The following is a 22,510-nucleotide window of genomic DNA, read 5'->3' on the forward strand; positions in this document are numbered from 1 at the left end:
GAATATAAACTATTAAAATAGTAGAATTTTACTATTAAAAGCTATACAATTAATTTCAACCCACTCTTGCTTTATAAATAAAGGATCCTTAATTACCCTAAAAAATAAAACCCTTAATTAATACGGTAACACTTTAAATTTTTAAAAATATATGTATTTGTTTAATTTTATTTTCAGAAATTTGAATGACAGTTAACACAAAGGCTGACATTTAATTTCATTGGTGTTCATGATTTGATTGCTCAACAATCCTAATCATGTCTCTAATTTCTACAACAAATATTTTTTTTCTAAGATTTGGACAAAGAAATTAATTACTTTTTGTCTTTGATTATGGTATATAAATTTTGCAAATTATTCTTGCAATTTAAACAGATAAGGTTTTCTTTTGTTACAAATTGTGGATAAGATTAAGTAAGCTAAGATTATTGCATTTAGGATCATGATTTGTGAATCTAAATATTTGGTTAATTCATATTCTTTATTTTTTAAAAATATTCTTTCCTAAATATAAAAAAAAAGAAACAATATATTCGTATGAAATATTTAAAATATAAAAGGAAAATTAAAGATTGAAATGTGAATATGACTTTGTAGAGATAATTTTATGAATTCTCACAATGAATAAACTTTATATAAATAAAATTCAATACTGGATATTATTCTCAATACGTCAATGGGAATATATTCTTAAAATTATGGTAAAATGATAGATATGAATAAACTTTGAAGATATACCTTTCAATATTTAAAATATATATTCACAAAAAAAAACATGCTTACGTATATATATTATTCTTGGGAATTTAAAATCCATCACTAAAACTTGAATACAATTACTAAAAAATAAGAAATTCCACAAATTGTTGTGGTGGGAAATTAAACGATTGTGTTCATCTGTTTGAATTAATTTGATTTGATTTGGATTAGATTTAGGTAAAGATTTTATATAAATTGGATTAGTTAGGATTAATTTGAATTTGGATTAAATAATTTTAAAATAGTTTATTTAAATTCAAATTATAAAATATATATTTTTAATATTTTATTATTTTTACTAAGAATTTATTATTTTTAAAATAATAAAAAAATTTGAGTGAGTTAATTAGTGTTGAATCGTGTCTATGTTTAATTTTTTTTAAAAAATTTAACTTTAATCCAATCAATCCAATACATCCATACTTTTATATAAAAATATAAATAATTAGTCGATTGAATTTTAGTGTAAGAAGTCTTGAGTTCGAATGTGTTGAAATGTATTATCCTTCTATTTAAAGGTTAGAGAAGAACTATAAATAACTATAAACATTCTATAAAAAAACAAAATAGGATAAGAACTAAAATTAATGTTAAAAAAATATAAATAACTAAAAACAGACCTAACAATATGTCCATGTAATTTTAAGGCTGACCTTCTTCATTTACAAACTCACTAACTCAGGTCTCAAAAATAAAGACATTACATCTCTTTCACGAGCAAGCATTAACTTCTTTTAATAGCAAAATCAAAATCTCACTTTTATTGGATAAGTGACTAAAGATGATCGAAATGAAGTCTTCAGTAAGATTAAAAAGAGAGATAGCTTAGAGAGAGGGAGAGTGTCTCTGGTCATTATTATCAAGATGCTATGTGTAATTCTTGCATTGGTTTTGTACTTTTTAAAGCCCAATTAACCTATTAATTTTCTGTCTAAGTAGGTATGGATTATTATGTCAGGACAATAAATAAATGTAATTATGTTAAGATAATAGATAAATATAATGTACGAGTGGCAAGTATTTTGTTGGGATAATATATACGGAGGTACCTAAACTTGGCACCTTATAACCATTTGATACCTAATATTTTTTGAATCTAATTGGTACCTAAACATGAATATCAGAATTCGACTTTGTACTTTTTTTAAGTACCTGACTAACACTATTAAAATACGTTGATGCGACACTAACGATCAATAGCATGGTGACATATGATAGCCTCACATTTTAATACGTGACAAAAAAATTAAAAGATAAAAAAATATTTAAAATTTTTTAACTTTATTTTATTTTATTTTTTGCCACGAATTAAAATGTGAGGCACATGTCTCCATGCTATTGATTCTAAGTGTCACGCTAGCATATTTTAATATAGTGTTGTAGGTATTTTAAAAAAGTATCAAGTTGGCTTATGATTTCTAAGTTTAGGTATAAGTTACTAAGTTCAAGTACCTCTTTATATATTAACCATGTTTTGTTTATGTCGAAGGGTTCAGTTTAATCTACAATGTTTGTTAGCAAAACCTTAGGCTCATAGGATTGTGGACTTGCAACATCTTAAGCTCATGGCTATATAATCTGTAGAAAAGATACGGTTTTATGCCACTTTGCCATGTTTTATAAACTCTCTCTTTTTGCCAAAACAATATTCACATATTTAGTTGAAAAAATCACTTTCAATCTTTTTATTCTTAGACACTTATCAAGATACAAAGGATGTGATAGTAAAATAATAAGATAAATATAACATATAAATATGTAAACTATTTAAACTAACTAATATCATTGTAAAAGTATATGACAAATTTATGTTAAATTAAAATATAAAGAACAAATATCAAACGTAAGCATAGTAGAGAAATCGAAACTTTAATTTTATTATTATTTTATAATAACTATAAAAAGACATGATATTAATTAGTCCAAATAATTAATACACTTAATAATTTTTGTAGTTGATCTAGATTTTTCAAAACAACATATTTCATAATGCCAAAATAAAAAAAAATTGATAGAATATTTTTTAAAAAAATCAAAGTAAAAATTTAATTAGATAAAAAACCTAGCTTATCAGTATTACCCATTTTCCAAAAATTCAATTATTGAATACAGTGATATGGACAAACAAAGTTACGAAATTGTGACGTATTTTTTTATTGTAAATACACAAACTTTAATATATATATATATATATATATATAGCAATCAAATACAAAATGTGTGTGTATAAATTTGTTAATTACATGCACAAAAAGCAAAGGCTTACGGCCAAATGTTAGCTGACATTAATTGCTACATTTAATTTGCAATTTTAATGCATGGATCTGCGTTCACAATTAACAACTAGTTTTGCTCAATTATTATCCATCTCATCATATATATATATATATATATATATACTCAAATATCTATAACTAGTATCTAAAAGACCTTCCTACGTCGCCACGTTTCTCAGCTATTCTTCTCTTGTTCTAGAAAATGGTCAAATGCGATTTTTGGTCCCTCTACCATGATTAAAATTAAATTTTAAGTTTTACACTTGAATTTCTACAACAATTTGATCCCTATATAGGTACTTAACACTTATAAATGTCAAGTTTAACATTGTATATTACATTGTTATATTTTTGAACTCCATCAAAATCAAAATAATTTATTGTAGTATGATTACTAAAAAATCAATATTAACGGGTGTCAAGTTCTTTGTAAAACATTTCAAAATGTAAATCATACTTTATAATTAAATGAAACCCAAACCACAAAACATATAAATAGTGTATATGACTTGTTTATTTTTCACAAAACATTTAAAACATTCATTCTCTACGTTCTACACTATCCTATGTACGAAAGAATTTCTAAATCCAAATTTTCAAGCATACCATAGTGGTTGTCATTCATCAAGATTGAAAGAAAGACATGGTGCTTAGATGCAACAACAATGGAGTATTCTCTAGTGGTTAGGTGTTGCAGTAATATGAAGATGGATGTACTTACTGATATAATCATTCATTGCTTAAGAGATTTTGGTTTCTATCACGTTAGCTAAATTAAGAATTTTACTTTCATTTTGACACTCATTTTTGTTTGATTGTACAATGGAGATTCGAGACTTATACGTTTTCTCTTGCGTGTGGCAAAACTATAATAACCTTAGACGATGTAGCGTTATTGATGGGCCTTCTAGTGGACAAGCTTTTGGTAATTTGAATTTTTTAATTCAATCTAGAGAGGTCTTTGTTCTAGCAACTAGAATAGCTCCTAACAATAAGTTTGATGTTGATGGGCTTCGGATTAAGTTAATATGATTGAAGACCACCTTCTAGCATCTCCTAGAGAATCCAACTCTCGAAAATATTGAATGTCATGCTAGAGTTTACATTCTTTGTTTGATTGGAGGCATGTTGATGGCAAAAAAGTATGGCAACAAAGTTCTTTCCATGTATCTCTAATTGTTATCTAATTTTGAAATGACTAGAACATATGGTTGGGGGTTTGTGATTATAACATCCCTATACAAGGCATAATGTAAGGTGTGCTAGTGAAAAAAGATTAATATATGTAAAGGTACCTAAACTTGGCAACTTATAACTACTTAGCATCAAAATGTTGTTTTTGAACCTAATTGATACCTAAACTTAGAAACCTTAAGCCAATTTGATACTTTTTTTAGGTACTTAACTAACATTGTTAAAATATACTGACATGATGTTGACGTGATACTAATAACCTATAGTATAATGACATATTACAGCCTCACCTTTTGACATGTAGCAAAATATTTTATTTTGCATATGTATCCACACCCAAATTTGCAAAAGCAAACATCTAATGTTTATTTCTTCAATTTGAAGTTGAGTTGCCCTACAAAGCACCCTATACAAATATGCCAAAGTCACTAACCTTCGGCTTAATATATCTACGTATCAAAAGATTTGAGTAGAGGTACATGGTATGGACCTTTGTGCCAACCTTATATTGAAGTAGTATACCTCTTTCCATCCAAAGCATCCAAGCTTTGACATATTATTGGACCATCTCCTTAGTAGCTGCATGTAGCAAAGGGGTTGAATTGACAAGTCTTGTCAACCATGTGCATTTCAAACGATACCCATCCAATTTTTTCTCCTCCTTAGATGGTGCAGCATTCAACAATCGATAATGCTCTGACTCTGCATCAATGTTACTATCTTCGATTACCACCTACCCGTTATTAAAGTGATATCTTCCAGTATTATAGTTGCTTCTCTACACGGAAAATGAAATGTATGGATTTTCAGTCTCCATCTTTTCAACAAGGTAGCAAGCAATTTTGGTACCATCTCAAACTTTATTATAGTAGATACCACAAATAAGCCAACACTCTCATAGTTGTCCATTTAGCTCCAAAACAAGTTTAAATTTGTTCAAGTACAAACAATTCAATCTCTTTGTTGCTCAAAATATCAAAAATATTTAATATTTAATTTCATAAAATCTTTACAAAAAGTTTTATAACAATAAAATTAAAAGTCAAATAAGTAATTTTACCATATTGATGTTATGATAAACTGTGTTCTTGTTCAAACGTTAAAGCAGCCAAGGAAAATTAATAAGCTTTCAGCTTTTTATTTTCTAGGAGGAAGAGTTTGAGAGATTTATATGGGAGGACTTTTGGTAAAAACTAAAGAAGATGGGTGGGGTATTTATAGGGGACCTTGATACTCATTTGATGAGTTCAAGAGTATTAAATATGTTGGTTGAGTCTATGCGCAATAAATAATTAGTCAATGTTGATTTACTTGAACTCGATATCTATAGATGTTGTGGTCTCTGCACTAGATAATATTTTCTTTTTGAAAATTAGTGTATATATTCTGTGATAATTTTCTGTGATAATTTAACAATATATTGGTATCAACATTCATGGATGTTGAGATGCCTATACAAACATATTCTAGGAAATAACTTTTGATGATACCTATTATGATACTTAATAAATAATTTTACTATATTCAAATACAAAATTGATAAACTCTTAGTAAAAATTTTAAATTCAAAAGTAGAATACATGTGTATTTTTTAATACTTCATTTTTTTTACTACACCTCCGCCATCTTTTGAACTTGCTTGTGCAATATATATATATATTTTGTAAATATACTTAGTAGATCCTTCTATTATAAGGATTGGATTTAATTAGTTTTTTACTATTAAATGAATCGGTTTAATCTCTATAATATTAAAAAATTTATATAAGATAAAATTCCAACAGAGTTAATATTTACTATTTTAAAAATGTCATTTATTATTTAACATAGTTATATTTTGAAAGCTTCTAACCATTCTAAGAGTGAAATATTTTGTTTGAAGTTGAACTGGAATTGAAAAATAATAATTTTCATGTTATTTCTTAAGCAGTAAATGTTAATTTTATTTAAATTTGACCTTATTTGATTCTTTTAATAATATAAAATTAAATTGATCTATTTAATTGAAGGACTACTTTGATCAAGGACCTCAAATTGCATGTTTGCATTTTCCAGTTTTTGGGACCTTATGAACCTAAATCGTCTTCTGATTTGGTTGAACATCACAGTATCCGAATGGGATTAAAGTATCATTTTTGCTGATAAAATGAAATTCCAAGAAACTTTAGGGCTTTAAATTTTCCTTAAAATTTGATGGTTGATTATGGAAAGCTGATTATGAATTAGTTCTGAATTACATTTTCCTTCAAATTTCTTGTTTCTGTAGTAATTTAATTTCTGGTGCTTATGCAGATATAAATTTCAACTTACTAGTTTTTCCTTTTGGCCAGATTTCAATTTACTAGTTTAGTTACTATTTGATTATCACTTTGGTAAGTCTTTAAATCGATTCTGCTATATTTATTCACCCATTTTATTATTTTTTATAGCGATTTCTTGCTTTTAAAGAAGCAAATATGACAATCAAACATAGCATTAAATTCTATAGGATATTGAATAACTCCATCAAGTTTTTCTTGTTGGGGTTAAAGCTGTAGTAATCATGACTTGAAACTTGATAAAGGAGGGGTATATAGTAAAGAACCTCGTCCTGATAATTGCTTGTGATGTGCAAGTACAGTTTATGATTCGAGGACGAATACAATCAATTGAAATGAGATGCAGTGCTTGCCGGCGTGAATTAGAAGGACCAGCCATTTCCACTCACCTCTTGTGTATCCTAATGTGTTTCATCAATTTGCTGTTGCAATTGTAGGCATTTTATCCTTTATTTATGATCAAGAAACAAATAGGCAAGGATGATGAAAGCAAGATCCATGGCCATGATGCAGTATGCCCCGTTTGTGATCAAGTTCTTTCTAAGAGGTAAGGATTTTATCTAGCGGAAATTGGTCATTGTAATGCTTTCCAGAATTTTGGTTTTCTAATCCAAGGAAATAGAATTGGTTGCTTATCTGGAAATAGAGGTCTGTCAAAGAACTTTCTTTCCTGTTTTCAGTACTTTGTTGTTATATCTTATTAATTTCAATTCTACTTGCCTAATCTGGGAATTTTGATTCTCAGTCTTATGAAACCTGTGGATATCAACCCAAATGATGAATGGATAAAGGTAAGCAAATGATTCACTTGGATTATTGTACACAGCTTGTTGTACTGATTAAAATATTTCTCCTGTAAAATCTGCACAATGCTCTAGTTTTCCATTGCCTTCTATCGTGCTGCTGCTTTATTATTTGTCTACTTGTTATTTTTATTGCTAACATGGTGTGTTTATTGCAGAAGGCAATGGCTGGTGTGCCTCCACCGATATGTATCCTTTATAGTAAGGACCATGCGATTTTCCAATCATGTGCTATTTTTATTTTGAAATCTCGTTGTATCAGACAGTAGAAACTTGAGAGCTACCAAAACAAAATGAGAAGAGGATTTCATTAGTTTTCGTAATGTTTTGTTTCATCTGAAAGATTTTACAACCAAGAGAGAGAGAGAATGGAGTCTGATCAACGAGAAAAAAACCTTTTAGACATGCATTTCCTTAATGAATTTATTGGTGAAGGGTACATACAGACGTGTGATGTTTTACATTAGGCAAAATGAATTAGAAATTCAGTACAAGATGAAGAGAATAGCTCTGTGCTGGCAAAAATGCGAGGCAATGCAAAAAAGTTCTCAGAGAAACTGGTGCAGGTGCATACTGCTTATCAAAATTTGGGCAAGAGGTGTCAGATGATAGAGCAAGAAATTGAGAGTCTGTCAAAGGAGAAACAAGAGCTCCAAGAAAAGTTCTCTGAGAATTCAAGGGCAGTCTATATTTTTTTCTTCTACCATGTTAGTTCCTTCTTGCACTCTGCTAACAGCAAATATCCTAATTTCAGATAGAAGAGAAAGGTTGATGAAATGTATGATCAATTGAGGAGCAAGTACCAATCACTGAAACGGTCAACCATCCAACATGCAAACAATTTCTATGCCAGAAATGAGCCTGGTTTATTCACAAATCCAGCTACTAACATGATGGATAACAAAGATCCTATTCGAAGGGTAATCACATTCTTTTGTTAACTTCTAGTAATAATAAAACAGCCTACCTTGTGTCAAGTGCTAAAATAGAACATTGAACAAGCTGAAAAACCTTTTACTAAAAGCCTTTAAATAGTAAATATATTTTCTTGGTTCTGGCTATCATGATTTCATTTGTAGGTCATTTTTGCTTAATGATCCCCCTATCCAGTTAACTTATACGTTGCAGATTGATCTATTTTTTCTCCTGGAACTCCAGGGCCTCGAGAGGATGTATGGCCAGCGAGACAGAACAGTTCAGCCTCTAGTCCTTTTTGACATATCAAGTGGCTCACCAGCAATGCAAGCTGATATTCCGGTTGTTATGTCAGTATCACAAATTGAACGAAGCACATTGGTTTTTTTTTTCTTTGCCTAGCATAGTAACTGTACGAATGAAGTTGCTGCCGACATGAACATAGAAGTAGAATTTGCTGGAAATGTAGTGGTTAATGTAAACTTCACCTTCTAAAATTAACTTTTTTGTTTGCCACAAAGAGGGCAATTAAACTATGCTCTAAACCCTAGCGAATTAATGTATCTATAAATATTGGGTGGGGAGCAAGGACATGAAAAAGGAAAAAGACCATTAGTACCCCCATTGTCATTGCCAAATAATCTTTTCAGAATTGCCGGTTTCAGTCTTTGATGGAGCTTGTAAGATAGAGGACGTTATTGCAGCACTTATTTGAGGTCAATTTCAAGCAATTTGTAGTGTTTTGATGAATGCTAAGATCTTTTTGTTTGATGAATTTTGTGGCTAAGCTTTACAGACTGTTTTTCTTATACCATGATGAAAAGAAAATATCCAACATTTGGACATTCTATAGAAACCTGTAATGAGAGTTTTGTTCTTCCTTATATCAAGAATATAGCTGGAAACTACTGGCAGATTGAGACGCCATTGATATTATTGAGAAGAAAAGAACTTAATCTAATCATAACATCGTAGGTGTAGTCTAAAAATGAATTTTTAGATAAGGAAATTAATGATAAATTATTATCCATATGCAAAATATCTAGGAGCCCCTTTTGCATGAAAAACTCCCCAAGTCTTTTTTCATGGAATTTTCTTAGGGCCCTCGGTTTAGGAAGTGTTTTGGGGAGTGACAATGTCACATCATGTGTTTTCTTAATTAACATTTGTTTTTGTGGCTAGTGTTCACTCTGACTGATTGAGAAATGTTCGTGTGAGGGTCATAGATTTGTCGCCTTTCTAGGAGTCTTGTCTCCGACATTAGAGACCTCTGCTTGTGGCAAAGATTGTTTTCTGTTTGGTTGATGACAAGAAGTGGATTTTGTGCTTTGATTAGTAACCACAAGATTGAGACAAAGACAGTCCAAAATATCATAAGTTGGAGCCACCTAATTGCCAAAAAAGCAAAAAGGGTTGTTGCCCTTAAAATATCTCCCAACATGTTAGGATTGCTATATATATATCAGCCTTGAGTTTTTATTTCTATTTAAACTATTTTATGATACTTTAGGATCAAGACAAAAAGATCTATTAAAAAAATTTATATAGTAAATTTGATGATGACCCATTATTAAAAATGAAGTCGGTTGAATTGTAAAAGAAGATATTATCTTAGGATAAACCTAAATAAAACCATTAATCACTCAACTCATTTATTTTAGACTTGTTTCTGTTCATACATTCATCTTCAAACAGTAAACTTCGACCTCCTTTAAAACAAGAAAAAAATGTCAGGAAATTGTAAATATACTACCAACATTTTTAGATTACAGATTGAGTTCTTGCTAAAATCTCCTACATAAAACGTAAAGATTGATTCAACAATAAACTTGCTCTATGCTACTTCCTCCTAGAGGAGATCAGTGTCTGATACAATAGAAAACAAAGACCAAATAATTTTGCATTTGAAATGAGAATCATACAACTGGAACAAAATCGACCAGTAAATGTTGAGGAAAAAAAAAGGGTTTTCAGGTTGTGGCAAGGTGTGTTACTCACGTGAAGAGGCTTTTAAGTTGGGGTACATAATGGAAACATAACCCGTTTTGCAGGGTAATGTATACTTCTTTTGTTCTATTCCCTCTAAAGCTAGACTTATATATTCACCAATGTTTAATATCCACAAGGCAGAGAGGGGAAGAATGAATGTAAAAAAGTACTCAAAGTTTATCTTTATTTTTGCAAAATATGGACTCCACATAGATGTTACAGCTACAAAGATTCAACATCAAACTACCACCAAAATGTCTGACAGTTCAGCCAATTAACATTCACATTTATCTATTATTACTCAAAGACAGGACTGAATATGATATCAACGTCAGGTCATTAGCTTGGCTCCACATGCTAACATACAGTTTTCATTTAAAGCGATAGCCGTAGAGTATTACCCTATAATACTCGAACTCGGTGGGCATTTGTAGCTTTCAAAGAAGAAAATATTTGAATTTTCTATGTGGAAAATGAAAGATTGGTTCTCTACGTGTCTCTTTCGTATTTACAAGAGCTATGAACTAGTCATGGTTCAAAAATGTTTAGTTTTTTCGGATGAACATTTGCCAGCTCTTTACAAGAGTTCTATGTTGATAAATGAGGCAAGACAACTTGCAAAACTGGGGCCTTGGAAGATATTTCTATGGTGTCCCCATTTTGGATAGTGTGGAAAACATGAGAGCCATCAAAATATACAAAACCCTCTTTAGAAAACCATGAAGCATCCATTGACTGATCTGACCTGATTAAACCATGCATTAAGCGAGAAATGGCTGGTCCCTGTGAAATAGGCTCTCTTACCATATATTGAAGATCCCTAGATAAAATAGGCATTGGAAATCCTCCCGCTGAGTGCATGGCAGCTGTTGATCCTGCCGCAGTTGAGATTCTGAGACCACTTGATCGGCAATTCACTAATGGTGAACATGTTTCATCATCCCCTCTAATTCTGCCAATACATAAAAGGAAGATTTTAAGGCATGTAGCATTATGTTTAAATGCTTATCGACTTATCCGTAAAAATTCCGTACTTGAATGAGAACCGGGAAACAGTTGCAGGACAAGGGTGAGCAATCAAGATATCATTAAGAGCACATGTAGGCAGAACTTTTGAGTTTACAGATACTGATATCCTAGACAACTTCGAAGGAACTATCTGATCCTCTAGAAAGCCATCTAGCACCTGAAATAAATGTTAAATATCTATAATTACATTAACAAGCTTCATTATCCCATATATAATTCGTGAAAGAACCAAGCTGTTGAATTCCAGCAAAACCAAATCATGCTAAAAACACAAGGGAATTCCAGTAGACATGCCTTGCATAGCAAAATGGTAAAGTTTAAATTAGCATGTTAAAAATTGGACTAGTAATCGAACTAGTCAAACCACTAGTTCCCGGTTTAATCGGTCTGACCGCTGGTCTAACAATAACTAAATAAACAATTGAAAAATTCATAAATATTAAAAATTACAAACCGGTTCAACAGTCAACTACCGGTTTTTTATCCTAGTTTCTGGTTTTTTACCGGTTTTGAACAGTTCACTCAAAGTCCGGTTCAATCCCTTTGTCTGGACTGGTATACCAGCCGGTTCCTGGTACAACTGGTCTGACCGGCTGGTTTGGTTCCAACTACACTGATATAAGTTCAGAACTTGGTCCCATTTAACTTCTTAAACTGTCAAGTTTTAAGTAAGAGGCTTATTCTCAAACTTAAACATAAAATTTACACCTTTTCAAACGTCAACAACTGATGTGATATCCCTCCAAATATGTTAATTTCCTTTTTTACACTATATATATATACATCCTTACTTGCTCGAAATTTTTTACTGTTGCTGCACATAAATAGCCAGTGCTTCTAGTAGCATCAAACTCATTGCTGAATTTTTCAACCTAAAAAAAAAAGGAAACAAAAGAATAAATGGCATCTCCAACTAAGATGTATTCAATATAAAAAAAATTGTTAACATCATCAAGAGAACTTTAAAATTGGTCCAAAGGAGCAAATTGAATGCTAGGCCAGAAAAATGAACTAACCTCTTCAGCTTGTGTAGGATCAGAATTAACCCCTAGAACTGGAATTGAGTCATCCAAGAAATGGCTGGCCTGCAAAAGAGTACCATCACCACCAACTGTAACAACCAAATCCACATTATGAATTGGTTGTGATAAATTGTTACGAAATATGGGTTTCCAGTCAATTGGCTTCTGCTGTAAAATTTTCTGACAGACGTTTATGGCCTCTTTGTGCACCTTACGCCTATTATCAATATAATGGAAAATCTGTGACAATACAAAGAGAAAAATTGAGTGTAAATAAGAATAAATCAATTCTAGTGGGAGGATAGAGAGAAGTAAATAGAACAATGATTATAACTCATGTCCTAAAGCTTTCTCTTTTGCTAGTGCTTGCTGATACTTCTGGATGAATACCGCAAGTACTGAATATGCGTACGAGTCCTTTATTTTATTTTTGGTTTTGAGGTGGGGGAATGGAGCACCAAGAAAACACTAATCTTGAAGGTCACTTTTTTCGGCCATGAGCGTAGGATCTAAAAGAAATGGTCGCAACCTAACAAGAAACAACATGATACAGGCTGTGTATGTGCCACAATAATGTCAAGGTACACACAGGACATGTATGATAATTATGGATTAAACAGAAATGTGTTAAACAAGAAGTAAATTAATTTAATTTACATTACATTCTAATGCAAAGCAAAGTCTCAAAGGCTTCATGAGATCATAAGCCTATTATACCATTGGGAAGGAGTCCTAGAAAGGGTTAGTAATTACAGACTTTAGTAGAAATTAGTTGAAACCAAAAGAATCTAAAAGAGAGAATGTTTCCACAAACATGTTGGAGGTCCATTGGTTTGGCAGGGTAGGTAGGCAAAAAGGATAAGCATGTTCTATATGTGAGGCCTGCAGTTTCACTCTTCAAAACGAGTAACCATAATTACTTTTGGACCTGTATTTTCTATATTTTGTATCATCAGATTCAAATCCAGACAAAGCTACAGATTTGCATGAGTATTGATTCACTTATCTGAAAAGTGAAAGCACATCTGTCTTCTCATGGAAACCAGAATGGGTCAACTTGGTGGAACCAGTAAAGATTATGGGGATCAACAAAAAATCAGACAAAATTCGACATGCTCAAGGGTTAATGTGTAGACAAGAATCAGGGTTTATGAAATTTCAAAAACCTCATGGTATGGTTTCATGATTGTTAAAATCTAAGCGCAAAGGTGTCACGTCAAATTTCTCATTTATGCTGAAAGCCTATCCAACAATTAAGCCACTAAAATCTAGGTACCATGCAAGAACTGACGGGCTGCACCATTAAAATAAGCTTATAATGTCACTCGTTCATCATGACACAAGGGTAATGGTAACCATACATCAAAATATACGTTGAGAGAAAAATGGAAATGATGTAGAAGATTTGAAACCTGTAATTAAGCATGTAAAATATAAGATTGGGCCTACTCACAATCATCTTAGAGGCAGAGAACAAGCTACTGATATTCTTATCAATGGTAAATGTAACTCACTTAGCTGTTAAAAAAATCATTTATAACCCCTCCCACCCATTTTTATATGGAAAGATAATTAATAACACTAAGAAAAGAGAACGGATAGCTGAGCAATGAGCAACAAAGCAGAGTAAGAGTAGACTTTGAAGACAATTTCAAGCTCACAGAGCTTTAAAACTCTAGAGTATATATCCTGTATTCCTGGTCATCAATGAAAACCCAAGGAAAGAAGCCTAGTTCAAGTGAAAGAAAGCGTTCTAATCATGTTTACAGAAAAGAAAGCCTTCTAATCATGTTTACAGCACTAATTTTAACATAAAAGCTATGTGTTGTGTTAAAAATGCTAGATAGGCAAGCAAAATTACTGTGAAAAAAAAAACTTGATAATAACTAGCCAATAATAGACAGCACAAGGCAGAACAGTCCACGTTTTATTCCTTGAAATCCAATCTAAAAATATTTGTCGAATTGAAACAAAAAATAAACATATGATCCTAATTCCTTGTCATAACATCGTAGTAGCATCTAAAGCATTGAAAAAAAAAAAAAAAAAAAGAGCTCAAGTTTAGCCAACAGGGGAACTACAATGAATGCAACCGAAAAATAAGGCAAACCCAACAGGGGAAACATCTGCAATATTAAATATAAAAAATGTAAAATAAATATAATGTGTTATTTGACATTTCATCAAACACCATGAATGCTAATGTAAAAAGAAAAAAAGAAGCATATATACTGAAGAAGTGAAAATAATGTTGGGTTTTTCATTTATAAAATTACCCGAGGATTGGAGAAGCGAGAAACCGCATTTGATTGAGTAACTTGGTAGACATCAAATGGTTTCAAGAGCAATAGAAGTTTTCTTCTTGCCATGTTTTTTCTGTGTCAAAGAAGAAAGCTTTGTTGGCTATTCGGAAATGTGGAGAGAGCAAGCAGGTAAAGGGATCAATGGCTAGGCAGTTAGCCCAATCCTGGAAAGCCCGACCCAATATTTTGGCAGGCTTAAGAGCGGGATTTGGGCAACAGTTTTATCCGTACTAGACGAGTTTCGAAATAAGGGCAAATAATAGAGGTGTTCATTGTTGACTAATTCGCATTAACATATTTTATGGTTTTTATTTGATTCGTAATGAGAGTTTAAAATTTTATTTAAATTTATTAATAATATTTAAAAAATTGATAATTCAAGTTTATTTTAAACCCGTCCATATTATTTATTTTTAAAATAAAAATATATTTATATTATTTTAATTTAATATTTAATAGTTCTGTATATTTTTATTCATTAGAATTATGGATAACCTACATCATTAGTCACTAAACTATAGTTAAATTTTTGTTTTGACCATTTAACTAAAAGAGTTATAATTTGGTCATTAAACTTTTCAATTTTTTGCCATTAAGTGATTTTTAGTTGGTATAATAACAATTTTAGTCCTCAACTTTTATATTTTTATCAATTTAACCATTTTCTATATAAAATTATAAAAAAATCACATTTTTTAAAAAATTCTATATAAAAATTCTAAAAGTAAAATCTCAAAAATGTTATTTTTGAAGAACTAATTTTCAGAATCTAATTAAAAAAATAAAATTAAAATAAAAAAGTTAAATCATTACATGTTTTCTCAATGTTTCTCAAAAATAAATTAATAATATCTTCAAGTCTAGTTCTATGCTCCTAAAGAATATCCAAAACTGACATTACAAAGGCTTGTGAAATTGACTCTTATGCCATTTTTAGCAAAAAAAAAATATACCACAAAATTTTCTTTTCAGATTCAAGTCAAATTTTCAATTTATTTAAATTATTTTTCAAAAATTAAATTGTACAAACAAATTATATTTTAAAATTTTTCTTTCCTTATAATGAAAAAGTTATGTCAAGAAACAAAAGAAGTAAAAAACAAATCATTTTTTCTATGTTTTTTTAAAGAATGGATATTAAATATTTCTAAATAGATAATATAGAGAGGATATTTGGAGGGTTTAAAATAATTTCCTCTCATTTTCCGTCACTTTATCTATTTTTTACAATTTTATCTACTATTATTATTATTTTAATTTTAGAATTTTCTAAACTTTTAAAAATAATTTCAATTTTATCATTTTATATATAATTAGGATCAAATTGGTAGAAAGTATAAATTTTGAGTACTAAAATTATTATTATATCAACTAAAAAGTGCCACTTAACTGTAGGTGACAAAAAGCAATTTCGAAAAATTTAGTTAACATTTTTTAGTTAAGTGACTAAAATAAAAATTTACCCATAATTTAATGACTAATGGTGTAGTTTACCCAAATTTTATATGTAGTCATCTTAAAATTTTTAATGTTTATATTATAGTAGTATTATAGATTTAATTTTTAAATGTTTATATTCAGTGGACATACTTATTGACAAGAACCTATTGAATCCAGCGTTTGAGCTCATAATAAATTAAAAGTTGCTTTTGCTACTCAACATAGAGCCTTGAGCATTGTACAAGAACGTATTGTAGGGGTAACCTATTACTTTATGGGTGGAATTGTCATAACATGGATATTCTTCTTAACAAGAATTATTTTAGTAAGATAATGGATAGGAGGATTTGAAAAGCATCGTGACATTAAGATTTCCAAGATTTAGCTAAGGATTAGCTCAAGACCCCACTACTCGTCGTATTTGGTTTAGTATTGCTACCGCGCATGACTTTGAGAGTTATAATGATCGTATTATAAATTATATAATATATAAAAACAACAAAATATAAAAACATTAAAAAATTAAAAAAAATTGGGTCAGGCATGGCTAGGCTCGGGCTTGAACATTTAAGGTTTGAGCTTCAAGCCGAGCTCGACCCATATTTTAAACGGGCTTAATTTTTTTTTGTCTAAGTCCATTTTTTAGGCCTAATATTTTTGCCCAAAAACTTTTAAATTTTAAGCGGGTTTTCGAGCTTAGATGAGCAACTCGGCTCATAAATAGGTCTAGTAAATAGCTTCTAAAATATTCATTAATATTTTTACTTAATATTTTTTTTTTGATTCCATCTTTTTTTCTAAAGTGACATAACATATCAAAATCTCTTCATTGTTACTTTTTTTTTTTAGGTACCTAAACCTTCGAAGTTATCGTATAATTATTTCTATATTTAAGTACTTGAGCCTATTCTCGAGTTTTCTAATCAATTATATGCTTGACCTCTTTTTGGGTGCTTCCCTCTACAATACGATCATTTTGAATGTTTACTCTTCTCTTTTTATGATATTTTTATATTTGAAATTGATTGGTCTTTCGTGCTTTAGTTGTGAATTAGGTTACTTTCTTTTATAATAATAGGTTGTCCTACTAGGATATCAATTAGTACTCGAGCATTTTCAACCATGGTAGTCAGTATTGTATCAATACCGGCATGTACATACTGACTCTAATTGTCATAAATCACTCACTCAAATACCTCACAATACAATCAATAAACTCTTCAAAGAATATCTAAAAGAGTGTCATAAAATAACCACAAGAAAAAAACAAAGCTATCGCCAAAGATACTCCAAAAACTACTCTTGATGTGTGGCACAAAACAACCTTTTATACATCTCTTCAAGTGGTCAATCAACGATGTTTTGATAGACTTTAAACTTCTATTTAAAAATTGAAATTATCCCATTAAATATTCTGAGTATTTATCACAGAAAAGTCTTCAATAAAGTATTATATAACCAGGTTCAAAGATTTTATTCATTAAATTGTCAAACCAAATAAGACAAGTTTTTAACCACTTCAATAGTAGACTGTAGTTGGCACTACTGAGTGCCGCTCAGCAACTCTTAGCACATTTTACTTTAACAAAAACCTATTCAAGGCTCAAGTCAATGACTCAATTAGAAAAAACAATTTCAGTATAACAGGACATGGAACAAGCAAAAACTTTCACAACAAAGACCAATAAGCTTTTTTAATTTGATTTAATACAACAAAGACCACTGTCAAATCATGTCATTCCTTTTAAAAATAAGTTACTATGTAGGGACTAAAATACCAACTTCTCAAATTTACGACTAAAATATTCCTTTTAATAGTAGGATTAAAATGAACTTTTTTATATGGTATAAGGACTTTTTAAAACCACTTTTAACCTTTATTTTCCATTTTACGAATTTTGTTCACCTCTATTACCCAATTAACTTTTTTTTTAATTATAAATTTTACGTGTAAACCGCACCCAAAGCTATTAAACTATTAGTAAGTTTATATTTTGGTTACTAAAGTTCAACTTGTTACAAAATGATCATTGTCGAATGAGTTGTTAAAATCACTATCGAATAGCCTTCTTTGTTCACATCGCTGGCACCAATAAAAGCTTTCCTTCCCTTCTTTTTTACAGTTTAGTTTTTTCATGAAACAGCCTTGAACGTCATGAATTTGTGAATCAAAATCTGAATGACTTTCTTCTTATAGTCTTCGACATTGACCATCATATCGACTTAGATCTAAGGTATATTTTTCTACTAATCAATATGTATATTCCATCATACTAATCATTACTTGGAGCTCGCCAATTAGACTTAGAAAAAACCTTAATAGCATAATGACTTAAAAGAAAATTTTCGAATAATTCAATAATTATTTATATCTTTTTAAAGTTTACTGACCAAAGTGTAAACTTATTAATAGGTTTAAAGAAATTTCAGTTTAAAAATCTCAAATTTAAATCAAACCAGCAGGAGTTTAATCATAGAACTTGAGAGAAATTTGGTGTAATATCTAAGAGACTAGAACTGTAATTAGGTTGTTTGTCATGAATTCAAACTTCGTCATCCTTGTCCCACCTCAATTTTGTATTAAAATATTGTAATTAGCTTAGTAACTACAAACATTAAGAACATCTCAACTTAATTATTAGAATTAATTTTAAACTAATAAGCAATAGTACAGCATACACAGGTCCAGTTTTCAGTTTCAAGAATAAATGAGATGGGTCCTAATGAAAACATATCCATTCACCAACTTTTCTTGACTTTATGCCCATTTCTTAATCTCTAGGTTCAAAATTGGCCGATCATCTCTCCAATAATATGCTTCTCCTTCTTATCCATTTATTGGATGTGGGTGCGGCTTGAATTTGTTATAGTCTTCTTACTTGAATTTAGTATTAATGTTTAATTTGGTATTTAAACTATACAATTCAATGAATATTTAATACTAAAGTGAGTATTTCTGTGGTTGACAATAATTGCGGCGAATCCTGGCATTTGAGTGTCCTCATTCATCGTTTCTTTGCTCTGCATCTCTGCTTACACTACAGTTCTCACTGCAACAACCATTTTCAACATTTTCTTTTTCTCTTCTCGAGAAATTAACACCTGCTCTTTCTTATGTTTTTCCCCTTTTCATTTCCTGCTTAATTTCTCCCTTTTTCTTTTAATTTATTTTCCACTCTCCTTTTAACTGAAACAAAAGAGAAGAAGCTACCTTTTATTTTTTCCCTTAAATTTATTATCTTCTTATAGTTAAAAACCAAGAAGCTGCACCTTTATTTTACTTTTTCTAGAATCCCATTCTCTTTGGTTTCCTTTTATTTACAAAAAAAAAAAAAAGAAGAAAAAAATCTCTTGTTAATTTATTCGTCTACGTTCCTGTTTCTTTTTTTTGCTTCAGTTCAAATTCCATTTGCTTTAAAGGGGAAAGAAGAAGAAGAAGTAGGAGCGGCTTGTAATTAAGCTTGTGGTTTAATTATACTTGAGGTAAGTTTCAATACACGAATACTAAAATTGATTTTCTCCATAATGTTTTTAGATGCCAATATACATAAATTTTAGATGTTAATTAATCTATTTATAGTATTAAATCATAGTTTTAATTGTTACATAACTATAAAATTAATTAAATTATATTTAATTTAAAGAATAAGTGTAATTGGATAAATTCATTTAACTAAACTTTTTAGGATTTAACCAAATCTTTAAATAAAATTAAAATTATTATCTATAAATGTGATAAATCTTATAAAGAATAAAAAATAGTTAAAATAAAAATATTAGTAATGTAATGAACAAATGAGGATATTTTCATCACTTCATAAATTTGTTTAAATTCATACTTTTATAAAATTTATAGATTACATTATTTTAATTGATCTAATTATATTTAATGAAATAATAGTTAATTAGTATCACCTTTTTATTATCATACAATAATAAATTATTATTCTGATATTAATTTAATAATATAATCAACAATAAAGAATATTAATCATTTTATAAATATTATGGATTAATTTAATGCCGTGGGAACAATGATGGTAAACTATCTGGTGAAGCCAATAAAACAGAGTATTCGTTACTCATTTCGTTTCCCTAAGATTGTTCAAGAGCTCCACGAACAACAGAAGAATTTAAAGAGAGAACAAACTCGGGTTAAGGAAGACGTTAAGGAGGCTGAATTGCAGATTCAAACCCAAGTAATTGAGGACTATGTAGATGAATGGTTGACAAATGCAGAAAATGCCTTGAACGATGTACAAAGTTTGGTCCATAGAGTTGAAGAAAATAAAAGATGCTTTGGTTTGTGTCCTACTTGGTGTTGGCGATATCGATTAAGCAAGGAGATTGAGAACAAGATAGTGTATATCAGTAAACTTGTAGAAGACTCCCATTTCAAACGAATCGTCCATCGTGCGGAGCTTCCTGGCTTAGAATTCTTCACATCTAAACATATTTTGGCTTCCAAATCTTCAACTGCTGCATTCAACAAGATCATGGAAGCATTGAAGGATGATAAAGTCAACATGATTGGAGTATGGGGGATGGGAGGGGTGGGAAAAACCACCTTAGTAATAGAAGTTGGCAAAAAAACCAAAGAATTACGATGTTTCCATAAAGTTATTGAAGTTGTTGTCTCCCAAACTTCTATCATTGAAAATATTCAGCATAAAATAGCAGACTTCTTGAACTTAAAGTTTGAGAAGACAACTAAAGAAGGAAAAGCAGAGGAATTATGGCTTCGATTGAAAAAAGAAGAAAAGGTCCTCATTATCCTTGATGATATGTGGAATGAGGTTCAGTTAAATGAGATAGGCCTTCCACTAAATGAAAATGGGAATGGATGTAAAATCATTTTGACAACACGGCGCATGACGGTATGCGAATCTATGGAGTGTCAAGTAATTGTTCCAGTTGATGTTTTGGATAATGATGAAGCATGGACACTATTCAGAATGAAAGCTTACCTTGATGAAAGAGTTTCAAGGGATATTATTGAGACAGCTAAGGAAGTTGCAAAAGAATGCAAGGGTTTACCTGTAGCGATTGTAACGCTAGCAAAGGCTTTAAAAGGTACCAAGACTGTTAAAGGATGGGAAGTAGCTCGCAAAAAGCTTGAAAGAAGTAGATTAATGGAAGTCGGTAACATTGAAGAAGAAGAAGAAGAAGAAAATGCCTACTTGTGTATCAAGATGAGTTACGAATACTTGAAGAAGGAGACGACCAGGAGATGCTTCTTATTGTGTGCTTTATATCCAGAGGATCACTCAATTGACGTGAAACATTTAGTGAGATATGCTTGGGGTTTGGAGTTATTTGGCAAGGCTGACTCAATTGAAGAAGTGAGGATTCAAGTTTTGGAAGCCATTGATTACCTCAAAGATTCTTGCTTGCTGTTAAAAGATGAAGATGTTGAAAGGTATGATCCTTAAACTCTAGGCTAAAGCTGACCATGCATGTGGTCGAGGATGATGATTTTCGTATTAATGTGTGTTTATCTTTTTATTCAAAGGTTGAAAAGGAATTTTAAGACTTATTAGTAGTTCCAGGCTTTAGACAAAAAAAAAAATTAAATAATTTATTAGGCATTTAATAATAACATTACATATCATATTTCTTTTAGAATGTGAATAATAGAATACATCAAAAAAATATTAAAAGAACTTTTATTATTCTTTTTTAGCTCTAAAATTAATAAAATTAAATTTTTATATGAAATTTTAAATCCCTAACTTTTAAATCTCTTTAAACCTTAAATCATATTTAACTATTTTCCTAAATTCATAAATATTAAAATTCTAAAATCTAACCCACCATTACGTAAATTATAAATCTAGTTGTTGCGTTACTATTATTATCTGTTAATTTATTTAATTTTAATGTTAATTTTATTCAATTAATCAAATTAGGGTTAAAATATTATTAAAGATATATGATATTAATTAAAAATTTTAAAAAAATTGATACATTTTATTGGATACTTAAAAGTGTCATTTTAATATCATCATAATATAATTTAAACTTTTAAGATTCTACTTTTAAAATATTTTCAAAAATTTTGAAATAATAAAATATTTTAATATTTTAATAAATCAAACATAAACCCAGGTAATATATATATATATATATATATATATAACTTATCACAAAATCACATTTAACTCCAATGGCAATGGATCGTAACAAGTATAATAATTTGCACCAATGGTAATGTCATTATTCTAAATCAATGACACAATTGAAAGTGATTTTAAGTATAAAATATATGTTGGTATGACCAATATTTAACCCCATTAGTAAGGTCAGAGCATAGCATATCAAGAGTCAATTCAAAATTATAAAAATTTGACTACCTAAAACATCGTGACTATGTACAAAATATATCGATGGCACACTTTTCAAAATATATTATAATAAAGTATAATTGAATAGAATAACATATTTCTCAAAAATAATCACATA

General features: G+C 30.0%; 2 protein-coding genes and 1 pseudogene across 2 annotated transcripts; 2 read left to right on the forward strand and 1 right to left on the reverse strand.

Moving 5' to 3' along the window:
• The first annotated feature begins 6,662 nt into the window (after nt 1-6,662).
• LOC108482707 (E3 ubiquitin-protein ligase CCNB1IP1 homolog) lies at nt 6,663-9,040 on the forward strand (annotated as a pseudogene).
• Nucleotides 9,041-10,681: 1,641 nt separating this feature from the next.
• Nucleotides 10,682-14,828, reverse strand: LOC108482101 (NADH kinase). Its single transcript, XM_017785202.2, has 5 exons — nt 14,582-14,828; nt 12,300-12,545; nt 12,075-12,155; nt 11,289-11,440; nt 10,682-11,206 (listed from the first exon to the last, which is right to left on the reverse strand). Exons 1-5 carry the CDS (start codon nt 14,672-14,674, stop codon nt 10,843-10,845), a joined length of 936 nt encoding a protein of 311 aa, XP_017640691.1. The 5' UTR covers nt 14,675-14,828; the 3' UTR covers nt 10,682-10,842.
• A 5,257-nt stretch (nt 14,829-20,085) lies between these two features.
• Nucleotides 20,086-21,480, forward strand: LOC108481151 (disease resistance protein At4g27190-like). Its single transcript, XM_017784316.1, has one exon. The coding sequence runs from the start codon at nt 20,086-20,088 to the stop codon at nt 21,478-21,480; it is 1,395 nt and encodes a 464-aa protein (XP_017639805.1).
• Nucleotides 21,481-22,510: the final 1,030 nt, after the last annotated feature.

Source organism: Gossypium arboreum, chromosome 1 (assembly GCF_025698485.1).
Source record: "Gossypium arboreum isolate Shixiya-1 chromosome 1, ASM2569848v2, whole genome shotgun sequence".
NCBI lineage: Eukaryota > Viridiplantae > Streptophyta > Magnoliopsida > Malvales > Malvaceae > Gossypium > Gossypium arboreum.

Excerpts from the sequence above, each read along its gene's own strand:
- LOC108481151 (XM_017784316.1), top strand. The coding sequence starts at position 20,086 with ATGGTAAACTATCTGGTGAAGCCAATAAAACAGAGTATTCGTTACTCA.
- LOC108482101 (XM_017785202.2), bottom strand. The coding sequence starts at position 14,674 with ATGGCAAGAAGAAAACTTCTATTGCTCTTGAAACCATTTGATGTCTAC. Across the intron at positions 12,156-12,299 it reads ATCCTACACAAGCTGAAGAG|GTTGAAAAATTCAGCAATGA; the intron begins GTTAGTTCATTT and ends TTTTTTTTTTAG. Across the intron at positions 11,441-12,074 it reads CAGTAAAAAATTTCGAGCAA|GTGCTAGATGGCTTTCTAGA; the intron begins GTAAGGATGTAT and ends CATTTATTTCAG.